The 26,070-nt window shown below is 39.6% G+C and overlaps 1 protein-coding gene across 1 annotated transcript; it reads right to left on the reverse strand.

Moving 5' to 3' along the window:
• Positions 1 to 762: 762 nt before the first annotated feature.
• Positions 763 to 24,178, reverse strand: rps6ka5 (ribosomal protein S6 kinase A5). Its single transcript, XM_086156993.1, has 17 exons — positions 23,898 to 24,178; positions 19,485 to 19,556; positions 19,145 to 19,363; positions 18,212 to 18,327; positions 18,006 to 18,107; positions 17,599 to 17,682; positions 17,010 to 17,113; positions 16,763 to 16,913; positions 16,481 to 16,642; positions 15,029 to 15,154; positions 13,910 to 14,043; positions 13,091 to 13,184; positions 11,369 to 11,539; positions 10,869 to 11,060; positions 8,859 to 9,018; positions 8,092 to 8,255; positions 763 to 7,516 (listed from the first exon to the last, which is right to left on the reverse strand). Exons 1-17 carry the CDS (start codon positions 23,965 to 23,967, stop codon positions 7,211 to 7,213), a joined length of 2,427 nt encoding a protein of 808 aa, XP_086013119.1. The 5' UTR covers positions 23,968 to 24,178; the 3' UTR covers positions 763 to 7,210.
• Positions 24,179 to 26,070: the final 1,892 nt, after the last annotated feature.

Consider the following 26,070-nt stretch of genomic DNA (forward strand, 5'->3'; position numbering starts at 1 on the left):
TTGATTAAATTTAAAAGTAAATAATTAAATTAAACAACTTATTCAATGCCTGTCCTCATTGACATTTACATTTTGATGGTAGCACACACATATATATATCTATGAATATACCATGCACTCCATATCTAGTGGTTCATGCCCAGCTCCAAGAACATACGGCCAGAACAAATTTGAAAAGAAGAATGTGTGCTACACAAAAGGCCATATCAGGTGCTTTTCGGTGAGCCTCGAAATCCCATGCTTATTTATCCTCTCTTATCCTGATGTGTTCACTGAAAGTTTTCTCTCCCAAAAGATGTCTTTGATGGGTTTTGGAGTGCACAACCTACGTCTTGATACTCATGCAGCGCAGTTTAGTGATGGGTAGCATGTTAGAGGATGCATTTCCATGAAAAGATATGTAATGCACACACTCAGCAAAAAGGGCACGATATACAAATGTGTTATGCAGAAGGCGAGCAGGAGTCCTTTGCAGCTCGTCATCTGTTGCACGTGGCAGCAAGTGGTGTGAAGCTTCAATAAGAGGACCGACGGGCATTCAGAAAGACGTCTGCTTTCTTTGAAATGACTGAAAGAACAAAACACTTATGCCCCTCAGGATTTGGGAAAAAAAAAAGTGTATATTGCAAATATGTACATTTTTGCATGGGCAAGAAGTAAAAACAAACATTCTACAGTGAATTTTGCTCAATAGAAAAAGCCCCAATTTTTTTTTTGCAGTGTATTGTCTTAGTACTACAAAGTATACACATAAACACTAAATTTTGGCAGCATTAAACTAGTTTATTCCTTCTTTTGACTCACAGGCAGTGTCGTGATACTCTATCAGACACTCTATCAGACACTGCCATCTAGAGGCCACATTCTGAAGCGACGCTCAGCAATCTCGATTTTTTTTTTTCCAGGGGAATAAATATTAACACACTCCAAGCAAAGGTTTGTCCCCAGTTTATTTGTCACGATCAATAAATGAACAAGATGTGGTACATTTATTGTCTTTCAGACATCCCGTACACACAACTCAAAGCAAAACATCTCCAGTAGTGACAGAAAAACACCCAAAAGTACAATGAAGCCAAGAATCTATTTAAAAAGACTTAACATGACAACTATCATATTACTACATGTACAAGGTGTTTTCAGCCGGAGTTTAAGGAATCTAACAAAGCAGAACAGGATTTTTTTTTTCTTAGTATTATCTGTAATGAGGATGGTCACAGTGCCCTACACAAAGCAGGTTTGCAAATGGAGCATCATTGCAGTCTCAGGTATTGAGGTTCATGTTACATCATCCTTTGAAATGTTACACAACGGACTGATGAGACATTTTGAACTTGCACGAATCAAAGAGGACATTTTCTCACACACAAATAAAAACTGAATTGCGCAATTAAAACAACATCTAAGTGCAAACTGTTGCCCTTAAAGCTTGATAGCCTGTTGAAACAGTTTAGTATTGAATGGTCTCAAAGGGATTCACTGCTACAGTACTTTATATATGAAGGCCTGGCGAGGATGGCGTCTGTGGGAAATCGAGCAAAAGCACATGCAAGAGGATGGCGATGGAGATGACGGAGGTGGTGTCAGCGGCTGCCGGTTTGATCAACTTTTTTTAAAATGAGATGCAAGTTCTCTTCTAGACAGGAATGAGTCCATCAGGTGAGGGAATTCATATTAACTTATAGCTAAAACTTTTAAAATATTGATCATAATTTAGGATGCCTGCCTTGGAACAGAAAAAAAACTACTATCATGATTATCATTATTTCTTTTAAAGCACTTCTTTTCCCCTTGACAGTGGTCTGTGTTTTGATGTAGACAAAGTGAAATGTATTAATAAAATGTTTCAAGATTGAAATCCGAGAAGTATTTATATCAATGTACCGCTTAGCCCCACTTGGTCACACTTGAATTGCTAAATTATATTGCCTTTTAATGTCCTAAAGCTTTTTTAAGGGTAACATTCAAGGATTTTCAGGGAACCAGCATCAGTTTGAACCCAGAAGAGAAAACAGTGTATAATAATTTTACAGCGATTCACACCAGATTATGTTGGACAATTTTCTACGGGTTCATCTGATGAAACACTTAGGTTAATTAAAATAAAGTTAATTTTTATCTGTATAGATGTCAGTCACACATCTCATGGCACCAACATCCAAACCACACTCGGACTTGACCGAGAAACACGTCGTGCTGCCCCCTCTTGGCAGTTGTCCTACTTCCAGTTCCTACTTTAGCACAAATTGTACAGCAGGAAATTGCTGCTGCCACCGGAGAGCAGAGAACAACATCAGGTGGTCACTTCATCAATAAAACACACTTCAAAACCCTAAGAAAGTGTCCTATATATTTGGTTTGTCAATTAAATATGTAAAGGACTGCAGAGGAAAACATAATAATGAGAAGTGTGTTTTCAATACTATTAGATTCCCTGAAATTTCCCTAACTGTGGATATCATGTGTCATTATGCGACTTTTCAAATACATTTCTGTCCGATTTTGAGGGTTATTGTTTCAAGTCATTTCATGATGACGATAAGTGAAAAACCACACAGGGGCAATTTCCTCCAATTGTGAAGGCAATTGCGTGATGCTAATATAATTATCGGTACCTGGACAGCAAAAAAAAAAAACAGAGAAAACTGTTACAAAGACTGATCTCAGTCTGGATGTGAAATTATGTGGGAAGATTTTTTTTCCCCCTATAAACTCATCCATGGCTCAACTCAACAACGTGCTGAGATGATATTCCTACAGCTATACTGATTTAAGTTGCGCAGCCCTACGTGTCAATCATCGCGTGACAGCCTAAAAGCAGAACCAGGTGCTTGAAAAGGAGGAAGGAAGTTGCAACTCATTGAAACCCCCACCAGATGTTACAGCGCCTCAGCACCACGGACAGATCCATAAGACTCCCCTTTCGCTGCAGGAGCAGTAGCTTCTGCTCAAAATGCTCCAGCTCACTTAACAGGTCCTCAAAAAGCTTCAGATGCCACTCAGCTCTATGGCCACACAGACACAATAGAGATATTACGGCGTAAAAAGCATAGAGGCCCAGGCTGACCTTACAACCAGTCACCAACTTGGAAAGAAAAAAGTTCCCTCTGTGATGAAACAGTGTCAAGAGGAGCAAAAGTCAAATTTCCCAAATGAGGAGGTTCCTCAAAGTTTAAGGTGAAAAACGACTGCAAGTAATGTGTCCTTCCTCCCTTTGCTGTGGCCATTGGACATAAACGCGACATATTGTGTCAAAATACACATGTGCAATGTTTCTCCTCAATACTTGAGCTACACTGTAATTCAGTTGTTACTGAAAGGATTTTGAAACTCAAATATTTTCCTTGAATGAATAACAGGAAATCAAGTTCTGATCGTTTAAACATTTCATTAAAATTGTGTTTTCTGGACCGCATTTTATAAAAGTACTTTCATCCAGATTCTGTGGGTACTCTTGAATTGAATGACAATAATTTTATAACAGTTTCATGCCAATTTTCAAGTTGTTTCTATCGGGAGGGTGGGTGATGAACACGACAAATTGGCAGTTTATTCACTTTGTTTTAAACTCAGATTCAAATGCATTTTCTTTGTGAGTTAAACTACAGCCCAGCCCTCCATTCTCACACAAAGTTCCATGCTGAACAAGTGGCTCATCAAAGAAGAGAAAACCTAGTTTGAAGTTAGTCTCTGGAGAATTAGCTACTAAAAAAAAACCCTTTCCTTTATTAGAGCGAGACAGTGAGTGAGTTCTTTGGAACAAACAGCACTGCAGCACATCAGCTAATAGAGCCAGGCTCCCAGAGGGGAGCACAAAATAGGACACCCCTCCTCCACTTGAGCTATTTATACACCCAAACAAAAGAAAAAAAAAAAAGGCTAAAGGGGCATTTCATGAAAACCAAGTTAGACAAGAGCTTTGTAGTGTTTAGCTTCCATCCTTTCATACGAGCAATAAATCCTGTTTTATTATCTCCATGGTGACTGATAGTATGGGAGCATCGGTACAGTCAGCAATTTAAAAGCCAAAGTGTAAGCCACGAGAAAATGGATGAAAAGCAACATAATGGTGGAAAAAGATGCATAGTTAGCCTGATGATGTATTGGATATGGAGATTCAGTCCTCAGAAGGATCTATGAAGCAAAATAGCACTTTTACAAAATCATTTTCACGGTAAACATCGTTTTACCAGTTGAAAAAAACAAAACAAACTTGATATATAAGAAGCAGATTCTTTGCATAATTGCATGAAAGGAAAACATCTCATGCAGCTTAGAGCAGCTACCTTGAAGTTAATGCTTTGGTTCAGATTCAGAGTGCATTTAAATGGAAGAAGATGAGGGAGTGTGTCTGAATGCACAGTGCTCCGACTAATTTGTTTCCCCGACTGAGCCGGAAAAAAAGGAAAGAAAAAAAAAAGTCTCTAGGTAGCTTCACAAATCAGAAAATACCCCTTTGCATTTCAACAGAATACAAAAAACAGAAAAGAACACAATTGACAAATGAACTGCTCGACTGTTGCCTGGGAGTCTCCTGCCTGACAGCAGCATTGAAACACAGGGAAACGGGTGTTTTGGTGTTTGAATAAAAAATAAAAAAAATTAAAAAAGATATCCAGGGATATTAAAATTTCACATGGAGTTGATCAAAACAAAGACGCTGATGTTTTATCATGGAGGCAAAGATGGCGTGGTGTCAGAGGTCGCAGTTTTAGTAACGGTAAAGGCGGCGCCACCCTGCAGTTTGACACTGAGAGCACGCAGCTTCCTCTCTGAGTTCAGAAAGTTGGCCAACACTCTTTTATCTGCCTGGTGAAGATGAAGCTGGTTACTTAAGTCTCACATATACGGACTTAAAATGTTGAATAGCAACAATTTTGTTTGGAGGACGTACAGTTGAGCCCATTTTTTCGTCTGTGTTCCAATTAGTTGGAAGTAATATCCCTTACCGACCGATCGGACAATATTAGCAGTTGACAATCAGACTGTTTTGCTAACTGAATAATTCCAGTTTTGTCGGTAAAAGACTGGTTTATTCTTTCTCCTCCTATTTCCCAGATTGATAACAGCACTGGTGAGATATTGGGTTTTTGCTAAATGTGCGTTATGTTGCAATTTCAGGATGGCCACAACTAATTTAGATACTGGTGACAGCTGATGTTGATATTGTGTTACTGACTAACCAAAACCCGATGTCATGTGAATGCATAAGAGTAAAGTGTAAAGCAACATGAATTTATAATCATCTTTTGAAATTCCTATTGGGTTTTAAAACAGACTTTAGATGCATTAATCCAGCATCTTTCTGACATATGAATGACAGCGCCATTGCCGCTAGTTGTGACTGATTATTCACAAGATCATTAAAAAAATCTCAAGGGTCAAATATTAGCAGATTTATCCATGTCTGAATTTTCTCTGAAAATTGCAATCTATAAGCTCACTATCAGTCGGGCTCAAGTGTTTCTTTTAACCTTTAAAATTGCCTTGATTTCACGTGTATTCTAACTACAATTCAACAACATGGGCTAAGTAGCCTTATGTGTGGTTCAAAGAGGAAGCCGGGCCTACAGACATTTCCAGGGGACACCTGACGAGACGCGGGGACAGGATGACATTAGTTAGCAAAATAGCATCAAGCCAAAATGTTTAGCGTTTGATTAAAGGGAGCTGTGAGAAACAGTGGCTTTGGGGTTATTTGGAGTTTTCCTCTATTTTCCCCGAGTCGGAAAAACAACACGAGCAGGTTATTCACTGAGAAGATCTGGGACAAAAATAGACAATTATGACTCAAGCTAAGTGACTTAACAAGGAGTTGTGGTGAGGCAACCTCAGTTCGGCATATCACTGCGCTCAAATCATCCATTTTTGACAGCATTTTGGCACAAGAACATATAAAACAAAATCGAATCTGTACATATTTTAAATAGACAGCTGAGGGAATCTTTTGATGTCTTCACATATGGCCTGAATTTTCCATTTGGGATATATCAATCAATCAATCGGATCTGTAATAGTGATAGTCAGATGATTATGTTGTTACCCAGAGAATCCACTGCGGGTCTTTGCTGTCACTCGGGAATCTGACCAAGTGGCACATCAACAACTCTGTATGTCAAAGCAGTTGGAGGGAAGTGAGTCTTCATACAGCTAAATATTTCCTGTTGAGCAGCTGTCTTCTCCAGACCATAAATCTGAGAAGCCATTCACACTTCTGCTACTTCCAAAACCTTGACCGCAGGAGGAGTGTTGCGATGCCAAACTACATGAACGGCCTGCATAAATTGTTTTAGGCCCAACATCGGACGCCGGTTACACAAAACGCACAAACTGATTTATAACGTGAAACCAATCGGCAAATGACGTTAATCTCTTCTCGCTTATAACGATGTAACTATGATAACAGAAACGCTTCGAGGACCGACTTGAAGCATCGATATGCATACGGACAAAAAAGATTAACAACAATCTGACTACAGGAAAACAGTCATGTTAGCTGGAAAGTACACACATACACAAAATAACTCTTTTTAAAGATTCACTGTATCCATATTTTCCCCTCAGATCAGGCAATTTACCATTAATAAGTTAACAATATAGCTTATCATAAATACATTTCAGTCTGTAAAATTCACATATAAATATGCTGCTCCATCTTTCAGTGACTTCCCAGGAAAGAGAAGTGGATCCATGAAGCATCTTGCATTGCCTCTCTCCCTTTGACAAGAAAAATACAAAGCATCCACGGCGTAAACGCGACAAACTTCCCTTTAACACGGAAATTGGATGGGACAGAGAGTGAGCTGTAATTTTCTAGGAACTCTCGAGACGTTTCAGTGTTGACTGTCTGGACCTGGGGGTGAAGGGGAGGGGGCAGGAGGGCAGCCCTTTTTTTTTTCCCATTGTGGACAATGATGACGGCTTCTTCCTGGTCCAGTCCCTGATTGACACAGTGTGATTGTGAAAGCCAGAGAGAGAGAAAGGGTGCAGACTATTGCGAGTGATGGTTGATTGATATTGAGGTTGTTGCTCCTGTTGCATGCTTGCGTTTGGAGACATGCAGACGTCCATGCATTCGGCCGTGGACCGGAGGCAGAGCTGCCAAGGATGGAGGGAGAAGGAAGGGAGAACATTTGACGCTAGTCTGAGCCTCCTTCAGCTCATCCATCTGTCCAAAAAAAAAAAAAAAAAAAAGATTCCTCTCACTTCCTCACTTCCCTTCTGTGAAGTCAAAGGCCGGAGGTGCCGGCTGGTGCTGCGAGTCTGTTCCCAGGGCCACAGGTGTGTTGACAGGGGTGGTGAGGGGCGTGCTGCTGGGCGGCTGCAGACCGGCGTCACCCTCGGGAAACGTCTTCTCCTGGGACTGTGAGGAAGACGACGAGGAATGAGTGCTCTCGCTTGAACTGCTGCGGGTCTCTGTGCTGGTGCTCGTCTTCTTCATCTTCCTCCTTTTGGCCAGCGGCGCCTTGTCAACTGTCTGCAGGTGGAAGCCTTCTCGTTTACATTTGTTGAATGCCTGTGATTAAAAAAGGGGAGATTAGCAACTCACGTCAACGGCCGTGTACGATTTGCCCTGGAAATTTGGGAAAAATTAACATGAAGTGGGAACCTTCATTTGAGAAATCTGTCACACTGTCTGCTTTCATTATTTCTGAAAATGTTGAAAAACTTTAATGTCATAATGCCAGCTCTGTGTAATTGGTCTGAAAGCATTAGAAGGGTTAATATGAAATTTAATAGCCATTCAGTCGTACTGCACTTTGTGTAGCATCTGTAAACACACACACACACACACACACACACACACACACACACACACACACACACACTGTTTATGTTAAAATATGCCTTCTAAACTTTTTAATTGCAAGTCAGCAATATTCAATGCAAAATGGTATATTCAGTATTTTATCTTCACAAAATGAGACTCATGTATTTACTGAAACAAGTAAATACATGGTGTATTATTTTTCATGTTGATAAGATATCAGCATGGTGGAGTTTGTTCAATCCATTTTGATTTTACCATTAACACTAAGGTTTTCAGGAATAAAACTTTTGACCATTTCTGCAAATCATGACGTTCCTCACATGAAAAGTAGCTTTGACGTAAGTGTGGACTGAGGCAGTCGAGGAGCCCAGAATGTCCGGGGTCATGAGTGGGTTGGAAGACAGCTGGCTGTCGTCCTGGAGCCAGGCATTGTAACGAAGGCCGCACATCTTAATCCGCTTGTTTGGGTCGACAGTCAGCAGCTCTGCAGGACCAGAAGACAGATAATTAACTTTACTGTTCCTATTACTAGTGCCAAAGTTGAGCCGTTGAGCCCCAAACAAAGCTCAAAGTGGAGCCTGACTCGGGAGTCTGTGTCTACTTTGTGTATTCAGGGTTTTATCTTATGTACAAATACGGACTCAAAACATATATGGACAGGGACCTGGGTAATAACATCATTATTTACCAAGAAGCTGAAAAAAACTGTCACAATGAAGTTTTGTTGTTGTTGTTTTTTTTCTTTTTAATGTGACACTATTAACATTAGACATTAAACAAAAAAAAACGTTTTGGACATCTACTATCTGATTCAATCATTTGAATTTTGCAAAGTATTCATCAGTTTAATTATTCTATTTTATGTAAATACAACAAGTATATTGGTGTACACTGATTTTAAAGAGAAATTTTGCAATTTTGTGTACTAATGTCTAATCTGTCTTGATGTGACCACTGATAACAAAAAATAATATAAAAATATAGATATAAAATAATATAAGGTCTGAACAACAAGGCCAATAATTAATTTGTTTGCATTTGGTTTTGAAACAAAAGTGCTAATGAAAAAAAAAAGTCAACTGCTCACCTTGAATCAGGTCCTTGGCCTGCTGGGACACATTCCTCCAGGCCTCCCCTTCAAACGAGAAATCCCCCTGCTTGATTTTCTTCATGATATCTTCAGCACTGGTATGAGCCAGGCTCTTCTCCTGACACTGAAAAGGCACCTGGCCAGACAGCATGGTGTACTGCCGCCGGGGGGAGGAAGACACAGTTCGCCATCAGTATCTGGGATTTGAGACATTTTGCTGTTTTATCTTACAGACAAACCCATGCTATTAAATAACTGTCTACTTAGTTTGGGGGGGGGGGAAGCACACAGACTGGCATTCAAATGATTAAATTTTCAATTTCCAGTTTATTTTGCTGTATGCTGATTTCAGAAGCATTTTAGAAATATTTGAATAAAACTGGAATTGCCGGAGACGCAGTCACTTTTCACTGTGCTATACCCAAAGAGATAATGTGATGTATCTTTATAACAAAAAAAAAAAATTGGCATCTGAATATCAGGCAGCAGAGCAAGGAGGTGATCCATGTTCAGCAGAGTGAAAAGAAAACTATCACCTTGGCCTGCTTCAATCTGCCCTCAGATTTCTCATTAAAATGACAGCAGTAGGGAACAGACCTTTTGGCAGTGGAAGCTCAGTCCTGCCCTCATTTCTCTCCCTCCCTCCATCCCTCCTTATCTCCGCTCACTTTGCTTCCAGGGCATTGTGCACAGTTTGTCAGTAGCCATTTCATCATCTCTCCATGAGGCACACTGCTCCCACTTCCCCCCAGGGGGTGGCAATGCCGAGCAGGGCCCGACATTCATATACACACACACACACACACACACACACACACACACACACAAGCCCAGGCTTCTACACAAATCTCATGTCTCTGGCCTCTCCCTCCCTGCTCTCAGTGCAATACTCTTTATTCACGTGAAAAAAAGGCTTGAATTTAAAACGACATTTCCGCTGTCGGGAAGCAATGTCTCATGACAGGCATTGGGTTAGATCAGCCAGCCAGCCACACCGGTTGCTCCTCATTCTGCGGTGAGCATTTAACTGTGTCAGCTCACCTCAGGAAGCTGGAGGTGGTTAACACTGAATTAGAGAGGGAGACGAATATCACGAAAAGAGATTATCAGAACATGCGTATCCTATGATAACTAAAAAACTTGTTGGTTTCTGGTTTTCTAGCAGCACATCTGAAGAAGTGAACATTGCACAGAGCACTTGATTGAAATGACTCTTTTAACAGTGACACGAAAAGCACAAAGATCAGCTCAATAATTCAATTTGAAAAGCTTCTTGCCCATTTTACTTAAATCAGGTCAATGTCCTTAGGTATTGGGTAAAAAATTGATGTGTAACGCAGCTCTATACTTGTTAGGGTTTCACATATTAAGATGCTAATGAAGGAGCTAATTATTCTGTAATTAAGTAGTGGAGGCAGCATCAGTGTAAACAAGCTAGTAATGGTGTGATGTAGAGCGGAAACCCAAAAACAGTATTCATGTGGTCAATAGTCAAATGTTTTCATGTAATTAAATGGCAAAGCCAATATAATTACCGAACTGGGATTACTGCAAGAAAAAATAAACTCAATTCTGGAAGTGAAAAAATAAACATAAATTGTAAATCAAGGATTAGATTAGTAAGAAAAGTAGGGAACTGCCACAATGATTATCCATGCAGCTAAATCTTTAAAAATGAAATGATGCTTCCCCCCATTCGGAGGTACTTGCTACTTTCACGCTCCATTAAGTCTTAAGTCTGTGCCAGAAACTCACAAGACTGAAGTGTCAGATATTTGCTGGAAAAAAAAACAACTACCTTTAATTCATAAGGAGTTTTTACATCATTCCACTACCACTTTTAATCTAAGCAGTTATATCTCACAAATCTATGACTATGCTGAGTACTGGACAGACGGGCTGCTGGTGTGTCCTGTCTGAGATTAAGCTGAATAATACATAATACGACATGAATCCAACAATCAGGATTCAGTTTTAACCCCACCCTGCCTCCATCGACCCACTCACCAGAATGACTCCGAGACTCCACAAGTCACAAGACTCATCGTAGCCATCATATTTGAGTATCTCAGGCGCGGCGTACTGCAAGGTGAAGCACGGAGTCTTCAGGAGTTGATTGTCTGGTGGTTTGAGGCGAGCAAAGCCAAAGTCTATGATTTTTATCTCGGAGTTCTCACTTTCGTCTGTGAAGAGCAGGTTCTACAAGGTAATTCAAGACACGGGCAGCAATCATTTCTTTCTGCGGAGCAAAACTGCACCACTCAGCAACTTATTAAATTGGACATCAAAACTTGTCTGACCAGCTACTTTTGACCTAGTTAGGGTCAAATGATTCTATTCTAGCTTTGAGTCTGATTGCATAGAGGGAAAAGCAATATAGACATTTCATACAAACTTCAGTAAAACACAGCAATTCTGTTTTCAAAAGGTTAGGATCCAGTGCTTCGGTACTTAGCAGAGACAGACAAATTGTTCTCAAAGTGAGACTCAACATGCTTGTGTGATACCTCTGGTTTGAGATCTCTGTGCACGACTCCCACATCGTGCATGTGACTGACCGCAGAAACCAATTTGCGCATGATGCGACTGGCCTCCGTTTCGCTAAAATGTTGCTTCCTGCGGATCCTCTCGAGCAGCTCCCCCCCTCCGAGCAACTCCAGAACCAGATATGTATGAAGCTAAAGGAAAAATGTAGATGTAACAGATTTGTATGTCTCACACCCACGTACTTATACTGAAATGATACAAACACTACATGTCTACAGTCACAGTTCTCTTACACACTTTATCCATACATTTTTGTAGGTTTTTGGCAGTTGGGCAGGGTCAAGGTTCAAACTGCTGAACTCTCTGACGACTGGGGATGATTTGGTTGACGTGATATACCTGTCATTTTGGCTATAAATAATAACACCACCTTACAATATATCAGTAGGTCTTTACTCACAATACCTTTTGTCCACGCCACTGAAGTTAAGCATTACTTTGACCTTATGAACACTACGTTTGATAATAGTTTAATGTGAAAAGAATCTGCCTGAGTTAAGTGAAACACTATTTAAGAACTTTTCATCTTGCATTTGGTTAAAAAGAACATGATGCAAAAGGGTCATCTGCTGGCTGGTGCCCGCTCATCATAGTTCATCAAGCCTGATACTGTCAGAGAATCACCCGATGGGCTGTGTAATGCACAGCGTGACACTGTAACACTGACTAAATGTGACCATATGAACTTTTTTTTGTAGGGTCAGCTTGTGACTCTGGACTCCTACTCAAACACTGAATCTTCTTACTGGCAGACAATGGCAGTCACGTGTCACGTATGCTCTTAAAAGCCTGACCAGATGTATGGGGAATTACAATCTTGCAACGCACAAAACCATTATCTTAAGCCGTGTTATCAGTGAAATGTTGATGTGAACAGGAAAAAAAAGACATCATCCTCAGGTGAATAAACTAATACTTTGGTACTTTCCAAAAAAGCAGATCTAAATATTTCCAGACAAACATGATGGCATGATTTGCAAGAAATACGGGTTGAAATAAAACATCTGCGGTCTAGTTTTTGTGGATTTACATGAAAACTTAAAAACAAAGGAAAACATGTGAACTCACCGACAGGAATAATTATAGCCAATATATCTTGATGCTACGATGACGAGGTCAAACCTTACATGATACTAAGGGGGCAGAGTAAAGTGGGAAGGGAGTCATTTTTTTCTCATTAGTGTTAGATCCAGCAGGCAAAGGCTAGATTCAGTTAGCCAAGGTTGGGCTATGATCCGGGTCACAGACCTCTGAGGTACAGTAATAACCCCCTGAGCTCATCAGGAAGGAAGTGGTGCTCCTGATCTTGTAGGAGCGAAGCTAATGAACCCCTTGGCTGTCAGACACACAACCCAGGTTAGCTATATCTGGAACATATGCGCAGGTCGTTTGGCTTATCGGTGAAGCACAATTAGCAACAGAAGTGAATCTGGGTTAGTCTCGCTCAGTAGTACAGTGCATGTTTAAACAGCTGCAGTTTAAAACTATGTTTGGTGTGAAATATCCTGCCTACAGAGAGATGTTTTTGGGACAGTACCGTAAAAGTGAAACACACCTAACGGGCCTCCAGCAGCTCCATTCATCTGCCTTGTCCCAGTTCCAGGACTAAATGAGGCTGCAGTCCCCAAAGGTTTCACAGGAGGCCATAAAAACGGGATTTACAGGCAGCAAGAAACCCTTACCTGATCGTGGTATATTTCATGTAACTTGACGATGTTGGGGTGGCCATCACAGAGCTTCAGAGCTGCGATTTCACGCAGCGTCTGTGCCTCCATCCTGCAGCAAACATAAGTGGGAAGACAAACTGTTAAAAAACACACCATACACATACAACAGATAGAAATTTAACTTTCCCTTTCATTTTTTTTTTAGCGCCATTCCCTCGCAACTTCAGGGTCAACCTTTCTCGGAGGACCCCTTAAACACAAACCTGGTGATATAATGATATTCTGAAAAATCAGTCCACTTATTTCTTAACGCTTACATACAAAAAACAACCATTATGAAAAAAAACCAGGGGCGTTTCCGTCTAAAGTGTGTAAAGTGTTTGTTTTTTGAATCAGTACTGGTATTCAATCTTAATCATGTTTTGCCTCTCCGACGTCATCTTTTTTAAATTTTCAAATCAACAGTTTGTTGGGCATTTAAGGGTAATATTAAATGTGATTGACTGCATTTCTTCATCATAATTGACTATAAATTTGCAATAGAATTTTCTGACACTGGCAAAAAGAGAAATTCAATTACCAGGGAAAAGCAGACAATATCCATAAATATATAGTATCACAATTTTTGTTAGGAGCAATGAAATTTGATAATCATCATTCACTTTATATCATTATTATTTTTACTCCATATTCATCCACTTTCTATTGATTATTCTATATTGATTTGGTGATCCCATTTGTTCCCAAAAGAGAAAGAATGTGACCGACAGAATTTCTCCCAGAGACAAAGGCCTCAGGTTTTAGCGAGCATCAAATCCGGCTGCGAGCCTGTACCTCTTGCTTACGATCTTGACTGCGTACTTCTGCCCGGTCTTCTTGTGCGTGCATCGCCTACAGATGGAAAAGCTACCCTCGCCCAGAGCGCTATCCTTTAGGTCCATTTCATAAGTCATATAGAAAGGAGAGTCCTGCAGTACAGCGCAAAGACACACACAATGTCAGGCCAAGAATAAACTTTGGGAAGCATCACAAAAAAGTTCAGAATCCATACTTTTGTTCAACAGTGGAATACATTTCTACTAAAACTGATGTAAAATTGCTGTGAGCAAAATGCTTTGGTTTGTGTGATAACAGTGAAACACTGTCATGTACAAAGAAGCCATGTGATAAATGCAGTTTGCGATTTTACAAGAGGCGCATTTTGATTTACCGTATACAACCCATCCTTGCTGTCCTTTGGGCAAAAAAATGCACATTATGTGGGTGTGGAATACATGGTTTTATCATCTGATCTGACATGTTTCTTTTGTAGAAATTTAAAAAAAAAGATTCTGTGAAAGTTGACTAATGAATATAAACTTTTTTAAAACATTCCAACCATGAGGCTAAATTACACGGTGGCCCATTACATCATCCACCATTCACTGCTCATTTCTGGACCCATTCAGTCTGTTTAGAAAAACCCTTGACGCTAATGCAGCAACATTTTGTTGATTGATTAATACACTGGCTTGGCTGACATTAAAAGTTTCTGTGTGCTAAACTAATGAAAACTTTCCCACGACAATTTAAAATGATCTCTGATGATTAAATGATTAAAAAATAATGATCACATATGTAAAAATAGACTTCCATTTTTTTAAAATCAACATTTCTACACAGGCTATCGAGAATGTTTAAAAGAGAGAACTTCAATGACCTCACAATAAGTAATGGCTCTTCTATATTCTCTGAATGCAGGATGTCGTGTAGACAAAGAAGTGCGCTTATAAAAAATAAAAATAAAAAAACAGTACTCAAGTTGGTTTGCTCTGATTGTTAAATGTAATAGAGTGAAGTAGAAAAAAAGATTGTACTGAGGAGGGAGCATAAAGCAAAGAATGCATTCGCCTTTGGCTGCTCCCATTAACTTAAGTGTGTTTGTTGAAGGAGATCCAAGACCATTCGTCTAACCTTCATCATGGCGCTGCGGGCCACAGCTGCGGAGCCTGGCCTCTCTGAGCCTCCACACAGATGGACAGGGTCGTCCATCACCACATTCCTCTTGAACAGGATGGAGGGCGCCATGAAAGAGTAGCCCTTTACGAAAAAACACATGAACCATGGATGTTTAGGTTTCGCCAGGACAAAGTCTGACTGGGCGACATGGAGAGAGAGAGTAAGTTCAGTCACAGCAATGCTCTTCAAAACTTAAAAAAACATTAGAATGTCATGATCACCATCAGAAAAATCAAAAAAATAACAAAGAATGTGCAGTCATTAGTCAAATGGCATCATTTGAAAAGCCTAAAATAAGATCAATTCCGGTCACTCTGTGATTGACAGGCTGTCCAGCTGTTGCCATTGTTAGACCTGTCATTGTGAAGAACTGCCAGCTTAATTCCAGCTGTGGGGATCCCAGAGCTGCTAATAAATCTTTCTCTTCTTTTACACCGACACACACAGGCACACAAACACACACACACACACACACACACACACACACACACACACACACACACGTGCACACACACGCACACACACACACAGCTGTGGTATGTAGTGACAGCCATGGATGGACGGAAGGATGCTGAATGAATGAGACGCCTCAAATTGCGGGGTTTGAATATTTGACTGCTCTGCTATGAAATTACATCTTGGCACTCTTAATGCAATTTTAATTTTGTTTTGTGAGGCACTGAGGGGGAGCGAGCGCACAGTTCAAAATTGGGATTGCTGTCGTTATCTCAGAGATTGCTAGGCTTGCAAATTATAAAGACCACAAAATTTCACACTATGTGAATGGCAGCTGAGAGGGAAGAAAGACAAGATGAAGTTGGCAATCAAAGCCCGAAGGCGTAACCGAGACAGACGTGGCGATGCTCTCGAAGTGTAACCTTTTATTCCATGAGAGAAGCCAGTTAATGGATCTATTGATCTACCGAGCTCAAGGATCCAGAAGGCAATCAGAGCTGAAATTTCATGCGATACATCAGACAGCCATCAGCTGGCACAGAGTTGTGGGCCATATTATGGTTCAAAGCTACATCAAAAATAGTCATTCACATCTGTTACTTCAATAAGAGCTGCATATGGCAGCAATTATCTCAATAAAAGGCCCTTTAGTCAATTTGAATACCAATGCACACAGACAGACTCATGTTGACTTACAGCAACCTTTTGAGGACATTCACAACTTCACTTGATTACTTCAATTGCCGTGGAGTGTGGATGTCAAATATAGTCACAGACAAAGAGTGGGTAATGTATAATGTGATTTTTCATCCATGTCAACAGTTTGTGCTGCCTGCAACCAAAGACCCGAGCAAACATAAGCAAGAATTGGATGCAAATAACAATGAGTCAGAAACAAAGGGGAAGCAAAACAATTGTGTGGTTGTTTAACACCTCCGCTTTCCTTCCTACCTGAAAGATGCGGTCACAGTTCTGAGGCAGGGCCGCGGGGGAGTAGGTGGGGTCCATCTCTGTGAACTCTTCTGCAAAGTTGCTGACGTCCAGCTCATCCCGGATCACTGGCTTGAACGGGGCTGGCACCTTCTTCGCTGCCAAGTCCTCCCAGTTAATTTTCTAAAAGCAAGCAAAGAAAAATGTTACCGTATGTAAAACTCCCCGTTACTCTAAAACTATGAATTTCCAACATCCTCCATATTTTTCCAAACATATGTAACGTACATATGTAATAACAACCTGATAAAACGGATGTTTCTTTACATTCTCTGCTCCATTAGGACCTGAACCTAATCTCTTCTTTGGATCTTTAATGAGGAGTCGCTGGATGAGGTCTTTGGCCAGTGGTCCCATATCTTTGGGGAAAGGAGGATCTTTTTTGGAAATCCTCCTGGGACGTGGGAGACAGATAAGGTCAGTGTTGTGGAATGATGGCAACCGAAAGCCTGCTAAAAAAAGGCGGCAAACAATCAGCGAGAACCCATACTTGGCGATGTCTGTGTGCGAGTTCTCGTCTCCGTCCACAGTGAAGGGGGATCCACCCGTCAAAAGCTCGTACATCAAAACGCCAAGGCTCCACCAGTCCACCGCCTGGAATGCATGAACGCAACCACCCATGACTTTGACTGAACTGACTAAAAGCGCAATCTCACTTGAATCAACTGATAGACAGAAAATGCCTTCATTCTACAGAAATATATAGACATTCTGAGGCCTTTACGGTTCATTCTATTTTCATGTATTTCCAGTGATTTTATGCTCTATTTCTATTGAATTTTGGGAGCATTTGAGGGGAATTGCATTATCCTTTCTTGATGGATTTTCATGAAAAGTTTAGTCAATGTACAGTGAATTTTAAGAACATGTCTTGCTAAGGTGATAATTTACTAGGATTTTCCTTTTTTTTTTCCTTTATGGAATTTCACCCTCATTTTTAGACAATATGATGTTTTTTATTTCTAATTAAGTCAACAGTTTCTCAATAATTAAGCAAAACACAATTTTTATATTAGATATTAGATATTATTCAATTCTAGTGCACAGACAACATGCATTAAAGGTAAAAACAAAATTACCTTGTCATGTCCAGACTCGCCCCCTTCCACAATCTCTGGAGCCATATATTCAATGGTTCCACACACTGAAAAAGCTCTTTCCACCTATTGAAAGAAAAAAACAAAACCAAAAAACTCGAGCACATTGCTGTGAAAGACTTGTTACAACTCAATCAACTTTTTTGTTTTACGTGTGAATTGAATTGGCTTCAGTGGGTGGAAAATGGTGTACTTCAAATACAACAGAGTAAAATAGCCGATCTTGCAAACACAGACACACACAGACACACAGACACACAGACACACAGACACACACACACACACACACACAAACAAACTAACACACACACACTAACACACACACACACACACACACACACACACAAATATCAATTTTAAAGATGAGACAAACTATTTTATGCACTTACCTGATCAAACTCCTTACTAAGGCCAAAATCTGTGAGAACTATGTGACCGTTTGAATCAAGTAAAATATTCTCAAGCTTCAAGTCCCGGTAGACAATCCCAAGCTGCAACAAGAACATAACAGAGGGGTGACAACGGTTGAGATGCGAAGCACAAGTCGACCATCGCGCACTGCAGTGGACCCTGGCGTGATACTTCTGAAAGTTACCTTGTGCAGATGCTCCAAAGCCAACACAATCTCTCCACTGTAAAGGGCTACTTCTTGCTCTTTGAATCGCACCCTCTGCACCAAGTGTGTAAAAAGCTCTCCACCGTTTACATAATCTGTGTGGAAACATAATGCGACCATGAAATATCTTACGCATGCTATATTTAACCACATGACGGATATTTTTTTGTATCTGTACAGGTAAGAATTATTTCTTTTTTTAGAATTTCTATTTAACTGGTAAAAGTTTAATTCCTTGTACAAACTAGCTGGAACGCAACACAGAGGTACACATACTACAAGAGCCTGACTGATTCTGGTTTGTTGGAGTTGGTATTATTGTAATATTTGGGAGTAAAAAATTCTTACCAGGTAATACCTGGTTGGATAATATGAAACCCTATTGATTTTATATTGTATAAGTGAAGTTTTCATACATGAAATACTAAGTGGTCTGTAAAAACCTGCTGTACTGGACATCAATTCAGGACAGAAAAAAGTTAGTCAGCTGTCTTGTTAAGTAGAAAAATAATAAATGAATTGATAATAAAATCTAACTTCTGTTTTAGAACACATTAGATAAAATCAGAAGACAATAAATTGTCACATTATCATTTGGGAAACTGGTAGATGTTGAGTTTTGCTAAGTTCAGAATACAAAAAAGCAGCAGAATCAATAACAGCTGACGTAACTATTTGAACAGATGTTTTTTGTTAATCTTCCTGACGTTGTTAAAAAACAAAAATTCAATCAAAAGTTAACATTTGAAAAACACAGATATCCAACTGAAAGGCAACAGTGAATGTAGGTGAAATAAAACTTTTTACATATAAAATTTTGTTATATCTGCAAACACATACATGACACATGTGTCTCTAAAAGACCAACTATTGTCAGACTCTGGTGAAAATTGTGGTAAGAAATGTGCAAACCAAGAATGAGGTGCAGCTTGGTGTCGGTCTGGAAAGCATAGTGAAGTGTGATGAGGAACGGTGACTGGCGGATATGCTCCAGGACTTGCCGCTCCGTTCGTGTGTGTTCAGCAGTTTTTGCCTTTTGTACAATAGTGGCCTTCTTCAACACCTTCATGGCGTACAGCTTCCCTGCATCATGACCGCTCACTTTCCTCACCAGAAACACCTTGCCATATGCTGGTGGATAAGATGAACAAAACCAGTAGACAAAGTTCAATGCGGAGCCAAAGCCTAACACAAAGTGTGACATGTCTCATCTGAAGAACATGTTGTACTACAGCTGTACAATCTTACTCACCTCCAGTGCCCAACACCTTTAATAGCTCAAAATTCTCAATTCCCACCCTCTCTACGTGGCCTGTCAGGTTGGCTGAAGTCAAAAACAGAGTGCAAAAGAACGAGATGAAGCACATTCAGTAAATCACAGAGAAACTTGTCCTTCACCTCACATATTTGGGTCGCATTGATGCAAATGAACACTGTTAAACAATTCCTCCATGTGGCCTGCAAACAGAGTTCTCCTTTCATTGGCTCGTTCAAACAAAAGGTGGTTGTTCCACCTCGCTGGTGGAACCCGCCTATAACGCCCAGCGGCAGATGTCTGTGCAAGTGCAATCATGACAGTGTAAACGCGGCATGCTTTGGAAGGCAACAAACCCACTGCCTTCTGGTTGTTGTTATATTTCTGTCTCTTGACCAAAAGGGGATAGCAGAGCCATTTTTCCTCCCGCGGTCATGTAGCATCAATTTCAAAAATATTTGTGCCTTTGTACTGCATAAAAAGCCCAGATTCATGAAAAACCCCTTCCCAGGGGTGAAATACTTATTTGCACAAAGAATGCAGCTTGAATGACAACACTAAGAAAGGGGAAGAAAAAGAAAAACATCTTGTATTTTCTTGTCCCTGCTAGGCTCAGTACTGTAGACACAGTCCTAGATTGAAATGAATGTTGAAAAGCATTTTGAACCAAGATTTACACAACATAATTTTTGATTGTACATAGACATGTTAACAGAGAGATAGATGTTTTTTGTGCTCAATTTTTTAAGCTGCTATGAATAATTAAAATGCCAGTATAATCATTATCTACTCTCTTGCAAAGATAAAATACATTCAAAAGCAAAAAATGCAAAACTGCATTTACTCTGGATATGTACTGAACGTTCCATTTTTCTGTAGACTTCAAACCATTGAACTACAGAACTAGAGAAATATTCTTGTTCCGTGGGCGCAATGATATATCTATTCTTCACAGGACATTCATGGATGAGGAGAGAAGAGAAAAATGAGTCGCATAATCACTGCATGGTTCTAACACTAACATTCGTATAAATATGTTTTAACATGTAGATCGTAGCCACGGGTACGAACTGACAGGAAAGCTAATGAGAAAAAGGTTGCTGTGGTAAAATGTCCATTTTCCATTCCTCTCCATCCCACGCCTATATTCTTCTGTCTTTTCCCATTAATGTTGCAGTACTCTAGTAGTTTATACATTTGTAAAGTTACAAATTTGATTTTCGCTGTCACTGAACAATGGTCTTAAATTTTCATAAAAACATCATAATTAAAACATGCCCCACGTCTGGCCAAGTCTAACATATATGTGTAAATACCCCAAATGTATCCATCAATGGAGGAAATTAGCTCAATTGTGGTCCTTGTGCTGTTGTCTTAGCAGAGTTTCTCAAACATTTTCAGGTCAAAAGTCCCCAAAATAAATATGTCAAGATACTCATGATCCTCCCAATCCCAGCAGTGACAAATTGTTTTACCATTCAAGTTGTCTATTTATTTATTACGATTTTTAAGGTGATTTCTTTTTTACAACAATAGTACATTAAACGGTGAAAAGACTGTGTCTCTGAAAGACCTCGAATGAGGTTTGCTCACTGTAAGGCACTCCTCGTCTCTATGTAAATCAGTCTTTCTGTACAGTTGGCTGAGCATTGCGTGCTCTTATACATGCATGTCCATTGTAGTGCACACATTCCTTCTGTCTCACGCTCTGAAAATAGGCTGCTGAGCAATTAATAGCAGCTGATTTCCTCTTGCCGCCTCTCCTATTACACATGAGAAGAAACAACGTGTTTTTTTCAACAATTTAAGATCAAACAGTATTGTTTCCAAACATCAACAACACCATCATTCAAATGTGAAGTCAGAGGTCTAGTTAAGTAACAACCTTGTCATGATCATCCTGCCAAGGCCGAGTTTGATTTCAGAGTTTATTAATAGACTGACGGAGGTGTCCAGCCTGAGGATACCTTGCTGCTAGACAAGAGGAACCTCTTCAGTCAGTGGGAGGGAAACGGCACAGAATAAAGACACTCTCCCTGAATTGTGTGTTTTTGTTTCTTCCTTGCAAGAACAAACTTAGCAAAAAAAAAAAAATCTTTTCTCTCTTCCAGCCATGACTAATTCATGATTTTAAAGTCTGGGAAACTAGATCACTGAACTCCTCCACAGGCTCTTTTTCATTGTTCCTACATCCTTAGATAAAGCCTAAGACAGACAGGCACTGTGAATACTTAAATTTTAGTTTTCGGTCCTTTAGTGTTTGGCTGATTTTCTTTTATTATTTTACAATCATAAAGATGTAACCAAATTGTGCTAGATCTCTATGGAGCTTGTGTCATAAATATTACAAATATATGTATGACTTGGCTAGACATGGAGCATGTTTTAAAACAACATCATGATGTTGTCATGAAGGGGAAAGTCAAATTTGTACCTTTATAAATGTACAAACTACTAGAGTACTGCAACACTAATTGGAAAGGAGAGAAGAATACAGGAGTGGGAAAGCAAGGAATGGAAACAAAGACGCTTGGCTGTACCACAGCAACCTTTTGAATTTGATCTCATTAGCTTTACGGTCAGTCTGAACCCATAGCTGCTATCTACATGTCATAACTTCCTTATACACTCACATCTCTTATGTCATTCAAATCTCACCACGCAGCTTCCCACTAATAATCACTGAACTAGTATGATGCATTTCGGTTTCAACTGCAAAGTGAGACTATGTGTCCTCACATTTTAAGGCTTAATTTTTGATGGTTTGTGCCTAGTGTAAATATTTTATCAATGTGGTATATGACTGGCTTGATCATCTTAACCGATTAATATTGCCTTGTGTGATTGCAGCTCTTTGGTTTGCTTAGTTTCACGTTGCTAGGAGTCTCTGGCAAGAGATCTTAATCTCATTTGGACTGCCTGATTAAATAAAGCCAAAATAAGTAAAAATAGGAACTTGAAAAAAAGAGCTGGGGGCAGGACTGAAGGGCCCTACACCTACGTCAGATGTTGGACAGTTACACAAATATACAATTTCCCATATGTGTTCAATCAGGTCCTTGCTATCTACCCAGTGATGATAGTTGGCGTCCACTGAAAGTGAAGCTGCTGATATGGCTGAGAAATGTAAACACTGTCCCAAAAATGTCTGAATCCAAAACTTGAAATAAGTAAGTGTTAGTACTCATTTTGGTTTCGGTAAGTACATTCAAGGTGAATACAAAGATTAACTATTCCCTAATGGATCAAGATGTGAGGCCAAGCTGATGATTGTTAATTTCTTTAAAAGGGAAGTAAAAGAACGAAACTGTGAACGGGAAGAAAAGGTTCAGAAAAAAATTAATAACAGCAGATTGCGGTACTCCACAGTGTTGCAGATGGGGAAACTCTGTTTTACTGTGTTCTAGTTGCACCGGAGCCCACTGTCCAACCTATTCAACAGTTGTCCGTCGAGAGACTGTACTCACAACCGTTACCATCAATTCCACCTCTCTGCTGTAAATATTTGGAAAATTTAACGGTGACATCCTGTTGATCTTGCATAACGGTGGTTTTCCGGCACCGCTGACAGAGGATAGCACAGGTCCACTTTACAGAGAAGTCATTTTCAATATTCCGCAGCCTGATTTTCTCCTTTCAAACACTTTGACGGCAGACATTACAAATTAATTACACACAGTGTGATGTTGAATGTGAAGACCTGCACTGTTGATTTAAATGAAATTGACACAAAAAAAAAGGTCGGCTGATGCTATGAGCCCATTATTACTCGACTGCACCATTATCACAATTAAAAAACAAATACCTGCCAAACTCACTCAGTGAAAATTGACCTATATAACCCACGTAAATGCAGAGTTAATTAAAGGGCTGTTGTATTTTAGGCCCTCAGCATTATTTTAACCCATATTCCTGATAAATAGAAAAGTAAGTGAATATATAAGCTAACGATAGATCCAGTGTTTTATCAGCAATGCACCGCACTCGGGGCAATGACAGGAAATTACTGTATTAATCCGCATTGACAGAAAGCCATGACAATGGCATTAAGTTGCTGTAGGAAACTCGTGTCAGTTGTCTCATTTAACCTTGCGAAGCGTACAAACTGATGCTGACCCAAGCTAATGTTGTTATCTTGTTACCCCACGGCTGTCAGCTAGTATTAGTGGCGCGGTTAGATAACGATAGTGTTATACGCGAGTTAGCAGTATCATGACAAGTAATGAGGACAGTCGACTAGCATCAACGGCTAGCTTCCTCTGCCATTTTTGGATCGGAGGTGTAACCGTAATGTTCCCACTACAAACGCTAGCCAGCCAACATTTCTCCCCTGACACGTGTCTACAAAACATAAATGGCCAAATATGATTTACTGCGCGGACAGCTTTACCGGGTCTTGTGAGAACTTACCGTTTTTCAGCTCATGTTTCACAGTAAACAGGTCTCCTTCCCTGGAAGACCCCTCCATCGGGGAAGGCATCGCAACTTCGTGCTCCAATTATGTTCAAATGTGTTTTGTCGGAGATGGTTGCCCTCACCCCGCCAGTTCGTTAGCAGTGCTAACATGAAGATGTTCACATTGATGTCAAAATCACCAGACGGCTCTGAGTTGGGCGGTGAACTTGACTGATAAATGGGCAGAGTAATTTCACAACACCGACCAGTGAACAAGCGCCGAGGAAACACTTGCCTCTCCGACACTCCACCACTAACAGTACCTTCGCAACCACACTGCTCCTCTCCTCTGATTGGAGTTGCTATGAGTACGGTCTGTCTTCCTATTGGAGTGTTTTATGATGACGTAAAAGAATCCCGCCTTCCCCAAGAGACGAATGCTGCCTCCTGGCGCTCAGAACGCGCGTGTCAAAGGTCAGAAATGTCAAAATTGAAGCGCAATCGATTATTCAGAAAATCATTCTTTTCATTTATTGTATCTAATTTTTTTTCAACACCGCACAAGATAAGGTAAGATAAGATAAGATAAGATAAGATAAGATAAGAGTACTTTATTGATTGCCATAGGGGAAATTCGTTGTCACAGCAGCGCAACAATAACCATATAAATACAACAACAGCAAGGATAAAAAGGATATATGGAACATTTAAATTCAAGAGTGGAATGACATTTGATTTTATAAAAGTAGACCATGAAGGTTTATATCAAGGGTGGGGAGTTATTTTTGCAGGCGGGCCACATTTCTCATATCATTTTTATGTGCAGGCCAACTCGCTTTCATGTCCGCTGAACAAAATGAAAATTGCATTTTCAATTTTTACATTTTAATTTAAACTTTAAAATCATCAATGATCACATAAATGTACCGACATTATTTTGTAAGTGATCATCCATACAAAATTAAAAAAAAGGAAAAAAAATAAGGAGTTTCTGATTCAATATTGATTGAAAATACTTATTAAAATATTCAAAGAAAATTGTTTGGTGGGCCAGATAAAAAAGCAAAACGGGCCGGATGTGGCCCGCGGGCCGTAAAATGCCCAGGTCTGTATTATATTCATTTCATGTAGCAAGCTGTGCTCCTTTCAATACACAAGGGATATCATCGTCAAATGATTTATGACATATTTTAATCACTGGTGCATACATAGCAATTTTACTCAAAGATAACACTTGTCACATCAAACGATTTTTCCATTTATCTACTGGATGAGAAGCAACAAGATGTTTTTTTCTTCATTTTGTCATTACGATTTCAGTGGATGCAGTAACTGTCAAACTAGAACGAATTAAGAAAATCGGTGATTTATCTTTGTCGATACCTTCCATAAGTAAGTAACCTTAAAGAATATCTATCTTTTGACTGGAAGGGGTAAAATATTTGTAATAATATACCCTTCAAAATATGCATTATGCAGTCTACCTTCAATTTTTTTTTTCCCGATGTGTTTGCCGCTAAAAAAATATAATAAACAGGACAGGTCAACAAAAATGTACAACTTGCTCCTAAAAATAATGATAAAATACCTCTGCGTAGAATAGATAGAATAGGAGACTTTAGTAGATTAAAACAGTTAGGTATTTCAAATGCAGCGCTACCTCACTGCTATGGCATTTATAAAATATTCACCTATAAAATCAGATAAGAACAACAACAACAGTTACCCCATGTTGTATGAATCTTTCTAAGCTGTCCATGAGTCATTCTATTCTTGGTAAAAATGAATTGAATTGGTCCTGTCCCTCCTCCCTCAGGTCAAATGTTGCCATTATTTGCTTTAATTTTCACTGGTTTATACATCATTTAAAACAAATCTATTCATCACCTATGATGATACAGCATTTGACAATACATCTGTCTGTCAAATATCAAATATTACAAATGACTGAGATTATTATTATTATTATTATTTAAAAACTTCCAAAGTCACCAACTAGGTCAGTTTATTTTTTGGGGTAAATTTGGTCCAGACAAACACTTTATGACTTTATTAGTAGGCTAAATAAAGATGGTGCAAAGTAATTTTTATACAATTTAAACTTCTTGTGTTGTTTCTGTTATTCCGGATAACAGAGTCCTAATCGAAGTTACATTTGTAATAACTAACAGGATTGAAAGATCTTTTA

This window comes from Fistularia commersonii, chromosome 1 (assembly GCF_037954325.1).
Source record: "Fistularia commersonii isolate RoL2024-O1a breed Wild chromosome 1, RoL_Fcom_v1.0, whole genome shotgun sequence".
NCBI classification, from domain to species: domain Eukaryota; kingdom Metazoa; phylum Chordata; class Actinopteri; order Syngnathiformes; family Fistulariidae; genus Fistularia; species Fistularia commersonii.

Coding starts and splice junctions, on each gene's coding strand:
- rps6ka5 (XM_086156993.1), bottom strand. CDS start 23,967: ATGCCTTCCCCGATGGAGGGGTCTTCCAGGGAAGGAGACCTGTTTACT. Junction 18,328..19,144: donor CAAGCTGCACCTCATTCTTG/GTTTGCACATTT, acceptor GTTTCCACACAG/ATTATGTAAACGGTGGAGAG. Junction 15,155..16,480: donor ACTGTGACCGCATCTTTCAG/GTAGGAAGGAAA, acceptor TTTTTCGTAAAG/GGCTACTCTTTCATGGCGCC.